At 43.8% G+C, this 10308-nt stretch overlaps 1 protein-coding gene across 1 annotated transcript in view; it reads left to right on the top strand.

Annotated features, from left to right (window-relative positions):
- Nucleotides 1-641: 641 nt before the first annotated feature.
- The window catches only part of LOC126430522 (uncharacterized), a gene marked incomplete at its 3' end in the record, with an annotated part of 28309 nt that continues 18642 nt past the window's right edge, over nucleotides 642-10308 (top strand). The window contains exons 1-2 of the mRNA XM_050090427.1: nucleotides 642-720; nucleotides 1917-2026. Coding sequence (XP_049946384.1) covers nucleotides 642-720; nucleotides 1917-2026 — 189 coding nt within the window. The remainder of the gene's footprint in view (nucleotides 721-1916; nucleotides 2027-10308) is intronic.

Genomic DNA, 10308 nt, shown 5'->3' with positions numbered 1-10308 from the left:
ATAGCGAAGTTTCAAGACTATAATTCCCCTATATAATTTACAGCTTAAGCTGTTTTTCAGTAATTTTCACTCATCATCTACAAACAATCGTGTTCTTAGAGGTGACGGACTAATCAGCAAAAAGAAGTCAATGTTCCACAGCAAAATAAAGTAAAACGCGATGGTCCCAAAACTAACAAAAGTTAAAAATTGAGATAAGTGATAAAAGAATGCAGTGATAGTAGTACAGACGTGCTGAACGTGTTTTGGGTTAAGGGTTGGCAGCTAAGGATCGTAACAGGTCGCTACTGCTCATTCGAAAGTGCAAAAGAAATGCTCAGGAAGCTTAAACGGAAATCAGTGGAAGAAAGACGACGTATTTCTCCCAAAACCTCGGAGGAGATCGTGCAATCGTCATTGTATATCCAGAATTTTGATGAGGAGTAGATCCAGAAACTTGGTGTATTTACTGAATGAAGTCATACTTGTCTTATTCCCTTAACCCTTAAATGTAAAAGCATACTTCTTAATGAGTAGTTAGTGACAGCATTTTAAATTTTTAAATTTGTTCGATAATTATATGGAACAATGAAAATCAAACTTTTGTGGTCCTCCAAAGCTTTTACATAGACAACCTGCAACTAGACTGTGCACCATGAATCATGAACTACGAACCAAATTTGTCAGTTAGTAATTTAGATATCGATAATATTGATAAGATATACGAGGGCTATTCGGAAAGTAAGGAAAGATCGGTCGCTAAATGGGAACCGCAGTGATAATCCAGTGAAGCTTCGCATGTAGATGTGTTGGGCAGTGTCTCTAATATGCCTATAGACAGCGTCACGTCGCTCTTTCAAGTTCTCAGCGCACATTGAGCGCTTGGTGATGCCTAGAGAATAGTGTCTCCCGCCAAGTACGGGTGTACGGGTGCCTGCCGAGAGATTTCGCCTAATTTCATGCAACCCCGTATAACGTAACTGTCACGCAGCTCCTTCTTCATGACAGTTCTCGGCCGCGACAATAAGGATACTCCATTTCTACCCAGTTGAATCGCTAGTCACGAAGACAACGTTTTGGCACAGACGACGAGGAATGCACACGAGGTTGCCTCCTGTGACGAGGGTGTTGGAAAGTTGGTACAACACTACGACCGATGTATAAGTCAGAGCGGCGACTATATAGAGAAGTGGCTGGAAGGTATAGCCAACTGTTGGAAATAACACAGTTTTGAATTTCGCTATGGTTTCCTTAATTTCCGAATAGCCTTCGTAATTACCGCCGGCTTGCAAAGTATAGAGGTTCAACTCTGCTTCAGGACAAGCCGCAACAGCTTGTACCAATATCACTTTGCACCGATTCTACAGCCGGAACGTCTGACATTGGCCCACCTACCATGCTAGCTGATTTTTGTCGCTCGGACTTCTCTGTTTGTGTTGCGCATGCATATTGTGTATTTTTCTCTCATCTCGGCCCTAGTCGGTCTTGCAGCGGCTTCCTCGAGGGACCATCATGGTAGATAAAAAGTAGAACTTGTGTTTTTCAAAAACATGAACAGACGGCTATTTAAGAGCAGAAAACTAAAGATTGTTATTAAAAATGAGACGTGTGTTTTCAGAGTGCCCGCTGCGTGGACGACTCGGAGGGTTCTGAAGGCGGCGGACGGCAGCCCGCGGCGGACGGCGGAGAGGCTGCGGAGGCGGCGTCGTCGGCGCAGGACCGCGGCGGTGGAGCGGGGGCGGGCGCCGGCGCCGGGGGCTCGCTGAGCGCCGCCGAGGAGCGCGACCGCGTGGGCGGCGACCAGCTGGCGCTGGAGGCGGGGCCGGGAGCGGGGGCGGCTCGCAAGCCACCCTACTACGGGCCGCACCTACCGCCGCCACCGCCTCCGCCCCCGCACTTCTACCACGGGCCGCCCCCGCCACCCCTCGACGCGCTAGACAAGCTGTACGCGGCCGCGCCCGTGCCCGACGCCGCTTGGCCCGCACCCATGCCTGACATGCCCAAGATCATCTCACTCGACGTCAAGTGCGAGCGCGACCTCATGAAGGTAGGTGTTGTCTGCAAAAGAGGTTACTTGCAAAATACTGTCACACAATAGAGTTGATTTTAAGAGATACCTGAAATATAACATTAGGTAATGACCACAATGTGCAATCTAAGCTGTGACAGGCTCACACCAACTTACTGTGCCTGAAACTACTAAAGATCCAATGACCAACCGAGGATCGGTCACTGAGCTCTTGGATTTGTAGACATAGATTTGACACTGATCTGTTCTTATTCCAACGTGAATTATAAGTTTTTCTTCTGTATCCATCACTATGCTGTACCTCCATGAGAAAATGACGATGTAAATCTTTGTATTTAAATCATAGTACTGCGGGGACATGCAAATATACGACGTTTCGTGTCTGTGTCTCACAAGGAGTTCTTATGCACTGCTGTGCCCTCTTCGATTTTGCAACTCAGTGCCCGTACACGATTTTTTTGACGCAGTATGACACTCGTCCCCGAATAATATCGTTTCTGAAGATTCCCGAGCGATGTTATTTACTGAAAATTTCGAAAATTTTGGCAGAACCTTCAATAGTTGCGTGCTAGTCTTAGAATCGCGCGAGGTTCTTCGTTCATTTCTCGCTAGACGCAGTTTTTTGAGTTTCACTTTCCCCAATTGTATTAGTCCATCTTCTCCTCCCCCTCTGTCCACCTCCTGCCCCCACTCTCTGACCATCTTCTCCAACCAACCCACCTACCTTCTCTCCACCTCCTCCTCCTCCTCTCTCTGTCTGCCCATCAGCTACTTCCGCATGTCTCCATCTGCACTTTCCTCCTCTCAGACCATCTCCTCTTGTTCCCTCCATCTCGAACTCCCTCCTCTAAGACCATATTCTCCTCCCTCCACTCACTGACTGTCTACTGCTCCCTCACACTCCTCCCTTGCTGTCCATTTCTTCTCCTTGTCTCTCAGTCCGTCTCCTCCAGCCTCCTCTCTCTGTCCATTTCCTCCTCGTTTCTTTCTGTAACCTTCTCCCCCTCTCTTTGTCCATCTCCTCCTTTTCCCTTTCTCTGTCTGTTTCTCCCTTCCCCTTTTCTCCGTCTGTCTCTCCCTTCCCCATATCTGTCTCAATATCCTCATTCCCAGAATGAGATTTTTACTCTGCAGCAGAGTGTGCGCTCATATGAAACTTTCTGGCAGGTTAAAACTGTGTGCCGGAGCGAGACTCGAAATCGGGAACTTTGCCTTTCGCGGGCAAGTGCTCTACCATCTGAGCTACCCAAGCACGACTCACGCCCCGTCCTCACAGCTTCACTTCTGCCAGTACCTCGTCTCCTACCTTCCAGACTTTACAGAAGCTCTCCTGTGAGAGTTTTTTATGGTAAAAAGTATTCAAGGACTCTGCAGCCGAGCGAGTAAGCGCTTTTCTTCCTAAGTCCTAGGTCTCTGGATCGAATCTCTCTACCGTTACTTCGTTTTCTTTTATATCTACATGGTTCTAAAAACAGATTTATTATTTTCATAGTATTTATAACGAAAGAAGCAGAAAAATTTTTTTCGTAAGGAGACTGAAAATATAAAGACGATACACAAGGACTTTCGGTCACGTCAGTACAGTCACTTTATTTTATTTTACTAGTGTGTAACCTAAGGTGCACTGCACGTATCAGGATGATACTGATCGTAGAAACATGGAAAACAATAATTACCGTGACATACAGCAAATATAATGAAGGCCTAATTTTTGCATGTGGATGGTTCTTTCAGTGCTTCCATTGAAAATCAAACATGGTTTACATTCATAAACGGTTCTCGTTCGTCATATAATTTGGTGGCATATTACACATATCTGTAGTTAGAATTACGTGGGAATGAGAAAAAAGGGAAATACTGACAGAGAGATTCGATCCAGTGACCTCGCACTTACGAAACTAAACACTTACTCATTCGGTTGCAGACTCCTTGAACTTGAATGCTAGCGACCATACAAAGTATATGATCACATCTAAATTTTTCAAACTCGATTTTCTCGAGAACTGTCGAATGTGATGTGTTCCTGTTCACATACATGATGGTTGAGCTGCCCATATCGCTGGCTTCTATGCATCCCACAACACCATATAATATCACCCACCAGATTTTCATATTCTCTCACTCACAATGTGCAAACTATTACTCCCATAGAAAAAATGAACGGGAACGTTTTATAGGAATCTTAAAGTAGTTAATTTTTGTACTGGGACACGTTTTCGCTGGAAGCCACAAGAAAAACGTCACTTTTGGAAGTTTTTCTACCGAAAACGTGTCCCAGAACAAAATTTTACTACATTAAATATCCTACAAAACGCTCCTGTTCATTCTTTTGTGGGACTAACAGTTTGTTGGAAGCGGGCGAGAAAATATGACATCTTGTGCGTGGTGTTTGAAGGCATTGCGGTGTGCGTAAACCCAGTGGCAGGGGCAGCTGACTCATCCTGTATGTTGAAGTCCTAGCCGGGGCCTGCACACCTTGTCAATGTGAAATAAATCGATGAGGGGATGTTCGCGAGGTCTTCTTGTAAGGGAGTCTACTGAAATGAAATAATCGTACGGCACAAATTGCTGAGAGACCAAGTCTTTTGCTCTTCGGCCGCCTAGTGCGAGTCTTTCTATTTAACCCCTCGTCAGTGACTTGTGCGTGGATGAGGATGAGTTGAAGTGTTTGGGCCAGCATAAACACCCATCCCCGAGCGAAGAAAATCTCCGACCCAGCCGGTAATCTCACCCGAGACTCCACCATGTAGAGAAAGCGACGCTAACTACTAGACCACGAACTGCGTAGCAGAATAGTGGAGAAAAGTCCCCTTTAAAACAGTTATAAATTTAATTTGGCTACGTGTGGCTGGACCAATCCAGCAACTGGAAGGCAAACGAAAAGGCATCTACGGTAGGAATTTTGCTCTTGTTTCTGCTAGATCGTTGAAACAAAGCTGCACGTCAAAAACTGAATAAATTTGGAAAACCAGGAATTGAGGTATTGAGACTGCTGGATAATAACTTCGCCTCCTGAGGTGGTCACGAAAGAATGTGGTCATAAAAACGTCCTTAAAATTTCATTTATTTCATAAAGTGTTCGAAACGCCCATTTTACATTGCAGTTCAAGTTTGCAGTCACAGCTGCAGGAACTTGTCGATAGACTGAAGAGATTACTTCGATATTACTGCATATGCTCAAACAATGCGATATTTTAAATCCTCTAATGTGGTCGTAATTAGTGCATAGTCTTAGTCTTTGAACTTAACTCAGCGTAAGAGTCCAGTGGCATCAAAAGAGGCGTGTATTCTGGCTAACTGATTATGTCTACACTTAGTACCCATGCGACCAGAAAGAACTGGATGAGCGTCGGCTTCTTTTCCACAAACTAACCAATGCCAGCAAACTAATCACACACGTGAACGACTCAGAAATAATGTAAGCTATATTTCGATTGTGTCCCTTTTACACTGAAGAGCCTAAGAAACTGTTACACCTGCCTAATATCGTGTAGGGCGACCGCGAGCACGCGGAAGTGCCGCAACACGACGTGGCATGGACTCCACGAATGCCTGAAGTAGTGCTGGAGGGTATTGACACCATGAATCGTGCAGGGCTATCCATAAATCAGGGGTGGAAATCTCTTCTGAACAACACGCTGCAAAGCATTCCAGATATGCTCAATAATGATCATGTCTGGAGAGTGTGGTGACCAGTGGTAGTGTTTAAACTTAGAAGAGTGTTCCTGTCGCATTGTCCTGCTATAATTGTCCGAGTCCGTCGGAATGCAGAATGGGCATGAATGGATGCAGGTGATCAGACAGGATGCTTACGTACGTTTCACCTGTCAGATTCGTATCTAGACGTATCAGGGGCCACATATCACTCCAAGTGCACACGCTCCACACCATTTCAGAGCCTTCACCAGCTTGAACAGTCCCCTGCTGACATGCAGGATCCATGGATTCATGAGGTTGTCCCAATACCCGTTCATGTCCATGCGCTGGATACAATTTGAAACGAGACTCGTCCGACCAGGCAACATGTTTCCTGACATCAACAGTCCTCTGACTGTGTTGACAGGTCCAGGCGAGGCGTAAGGGCCTTGTGTCGTGCAGTCATCAAGGATACATGCATGGACCTTCGACTCCGAAAGTCCATGTCGATTATGTTCCGTTGAATGGTTCGCACGCTGACAGTTGTTGATGGCCCAGCATTAAAACCTGCAGCAATATGCTGAAGAGTTGCACTTCTATCACGCTGAACGATTCTCTTCAGTCATCGTTGGTTCCATTCTTGCAACATCTTTCCCCGGCCGCAGTGATGTTGGAGATTTGATGTTTTACCGGATTCCTGACATTCACGGTACACTAGTGAAATGGTCGTACAAGAAAATCTCCACTTCATCGCTTCCTCGGAGATGCTGTGTCCCATCGCTCGTGAGCCGACTATAACACCACGTTGAAACTCACTTAAATCTTGATAACCAGCCATTGTAGCAGCAGTAACCGATCTAACAACTGCACCAGACACTTGTTGTCTGATACAGGCGTCGCCGACCGTAGCGCCGTATACTTTCTGTTTACGTACCTCCGTATTTGAATACGCATGCCTATAACAGTTTCTTTGGCGCTTCAGTAGATATCGATAAAGCGACGGTGCAGCACTCTGTTTCCTCTTTATCCATCGTGACATATTTCCTTATTTGGTTCTTAAACCACGAACTTCCACGTAAGATAGCAATCTGTTTCATGTACAAAACCGATAAATCCTACGTTCTATATACTGTATTGACTCCGAAACTAACAACCTAAATCTGAAGAGTGAAAGGCCTTTGAATTCGTCTCTTTTTTAACTACAGAACTATCAGCAGAAATTACTTTAGTTTTTCTTGGAAAAGCGAAGTTGATACCGACATCTCTATAATTAGCGAAGATATGAAGACAGACCATACGTCATTTACTGCGTACTTTCTCACAGTTCATCTGAATGAGGAAGAAGTACGAAATATCCAAGGTGAACTGCTTAGTTGAATCACTCTGTATAGTCACAGTTGTCAACGAATAGCCAATCCAAATGAAATTATCTCAAATACAATTTTACACTGTAGACTACAAATCGACAGACTGTGTACATACAGGCCGGCCGGAGTGGCCGAGCGGTTAAAGGCGCTACAGTCTGGAACCGCACGACCGCTACGGTCGCAGGTTCGAATCCTGCCTCGGGCATGGATGTGTGTGATGTCCTTAGGTTAGTTAGGTTTAAGTAGTTCTAAGTTCTAGGGGACTTATGACCACAGCAGTTGAGTCCCATAGTGCTCAGAGCCATTTGAACCATTTTGTCTACATACAGATTTGCATTGGGATGTGACTTACGTGAAATGTCGGCCTGTATCGCAACCATCTGTGTGGCGTGCTTATAATTATGTATTATTTATATTTTAGGACAACTAATCAATAAAAAACGCACTACATGTTTTAAAGAAAGCATGAAAGCCCTCTGACGATGAATTGTAATGATTCGAAACCGGTAACGGTACCTTTTGAATAAAGGAACTTAAATTTGTGGCTGGTTGCTGTCTCAACACCAACAAAATAACAGCCACGGTCTCCTACCATGTCATCATATGACAAAATTGCATTCAGCTAATCAATTAGGAGCCTAAAATGTGTGAAGGTAAAGTTTGAAAAAAATCTGCAGGAAGTTAGGAAGCCATTTCCCAAAGGACTGGCATTCATAAGGTCCTTTAGACCATGCATACATATTCATCTTTACAACCACTTCAGTATCAGAGCCAGTTTCAAGAGTATCATGAAACGCTTCTTCAAGCACAAGATAACAGTATGCCCAGCCTGCTGCATCTGTGCTAGAAGTTTCATTCACTGGTCCATTTGACACTGTGCTACACAAACTACCACCAGTTACTATAGTAGTGTTTGAAACTGTAGAAATAGTAGCAAGATTATCTACATGAGAGTCTCCTGTAAATTCTGAAGCTGCTGCGTGCTTTTGTGTAACATGTTCCCGGCGGTCAATTACATGATCAGATAGAACTTCATCTACCATGGAACAATGCCACTCCCACAAGGGGGATCTAAAAAAGCTATTCACGGTTGTGAGTATGATCCCTCAAACCATAAAAACCAACCAAAATTGAATGAATAATATGTTTATTACATACAAGTGTACGTACAAACTGTTTTCTCGTGTTGCATATTACCAGTCATCATCCTACATGTGCTCTGTCAGAGGAAATAATTTACATTAACCCAGCCCGGCCAACATATCCGAGATAATCTGTGAAACAATATTACCTGAAATGTTTATTCTTCATTGTAAGCAGCATTTCACAGCATATAATCAGTAAAATTGGATGTAACTAGGAACTCAGTTCACGACCACTTATTCATATGTACGGCGCGAAAGAAAACTAGCTGTAAATGTGGTTACAAAAGACTCCCCTACTGGTTTTATACATTATGACGTAGGAAATATTGCCGTGAATTGAAATTACTGTCGTTTATATCAGACCATACCAGGAATGTTAATCCACAGGTGAGAAATGTTAGCGAAAATGAAACTGGCCCTGAAGACGAATGCCTCACAGACCATATAGCCCAGTCAACGAAGATCAAAACAGGTAGACCCACAAAAAGAATTCGGGTAGTCACAAATTTTTGTACAGTGGTATGAGTAGAGTGTCGTGAATAACATACTCAAAACCCTGACCGGTGGAGTGTAAATTTTGTGGGTGGGAGTAAGGGGGGAGGGGGTAATGAGATGTAAAGGTCAGATTCTTAGGATTTTCTTGAATACTTCGAAAACCGCGACATTTAGCGAAATTTTTGTCAGTCAAAAATTGAATTACATTAAATATCCCACAAGGGAATTTGTGGGTGTTCACTTTGGTAAATAGAGATATGAGTTGCTAATCATACAGACGCAAGAACAGCATTTTGCAAACCTATGAAGGATGGAAAAGCATGACCACAATCCGGCAATTACGTACCCTCACGCTTCTAACCTCCACCACCATGTTTCCTCCCTGTTACACACCAGAACACAATTTATCTCTTAATACGCTTCTACTACACTTAGGCGTAGTACACACTTTTAACATTTGCTCTCACTTCCCTAAAACATCAGTTTTATACCATAAAAATACTGTATTTAATAATCGCCGATTTTTGCGTCCTCTGTAACGCGGAAACATTAGTTCTATATAACAAATGAATAAGATCTTTTTTGCAGTATATGTAATGTAGTTCAATATTTGACTCAGAAACATTTTCGCTAAATGTCACAGTTTTCGAGATATTGAAGAAAAACCTACAACTGACACCTTGCCTGCATGACCTTCCCCTCCCCCCCCCCCCCCCCCCCCCCCCCAAACCCACCCAGCACGCTCACACCACACCAGTTAGGGTTCCTAGTGTGTTGTTCAAGACACTCTCCCCTTCCATTGTACAAAAATATGCTGCTATATTAATTTTGTCTCCTAATTTTCCTTCGTTGACTGCACTTATCAGTAAATATCTGTACAATTACTGACTTGTTCTCTGATATTTCAAGCCTACAGGTTTAGAAACATAAGAATTGTATTCATATTCATCAGACAATCTATAAACCTAACATGAATATATTAATATAGAAATGTTGTTTGTCTGTAGTAATAAAATAACACAAAGCATTCAAAAACAGTGGTATATACACCGTAAAGAAAAGGAAACCGATGTACCGCGAAGGACTTATCCTAATGGACTGCAATCGGTAGATGTTATCTAAACGTACAAACAAACAAATGATTACACTTTCAGAAAAATTGGATGATTTATTCAAAATAAAGAGCTTCACAAATTTTGCTACTCAATAACCCTTTGGTCCATCTCTTGCCCTTATGCAAGCAGTTTTTCAGCTTGCACTAATTTATAGAATTCTTGGATGTCTTCCTGCGGGATATCGTACAAAATTCTGTCCAACTGACACGTTATATTGCTAAAGTCCCGATATGGTTGGAGGGCCCTGCGCACAATGCTCCAAATATTCTCAACTGGGGATAGATCTGTCAAACTTGCTGCCCAAGCAAGAACACAAGCAATGGAAACTACCGGAATGTGTGGACTGGAATTATCTTGCTGAAACGTAAGCCCCGAATGGCTTGCCATGAAGGGCAACAAAACGGGGCGTAGAATGTCTTCGATGTACCACTGCGCTGTAAAGGTGCCGCTGGTGTCAGTCTCAGGGATCATGCTGTGAAATGAAGTGGCACCCCAGACCGACACTCTTGTTTGTTGGGCCGTATGGCGGGCGACCGTCGGGG

This window comes from Schistocerca serialis, chromosome 1 (assembly GCF_023864345.2).
Source record: "Schistocerca serialis cubense isolate TAMUIC-IGC-003099 chromosome 1, iqSchSeri2.2, whole genome shotgun sequence".
Classification (NCBI taxonomy): Eukaryota; Metazoa; Arthropoda; class Insecta; order Orthoptera; family Acrididae; genus Schistocerca; species Schistocerca serialis.
This window is presented reverse-complemented; position numbering and strand designations above follow the sequence as displayed.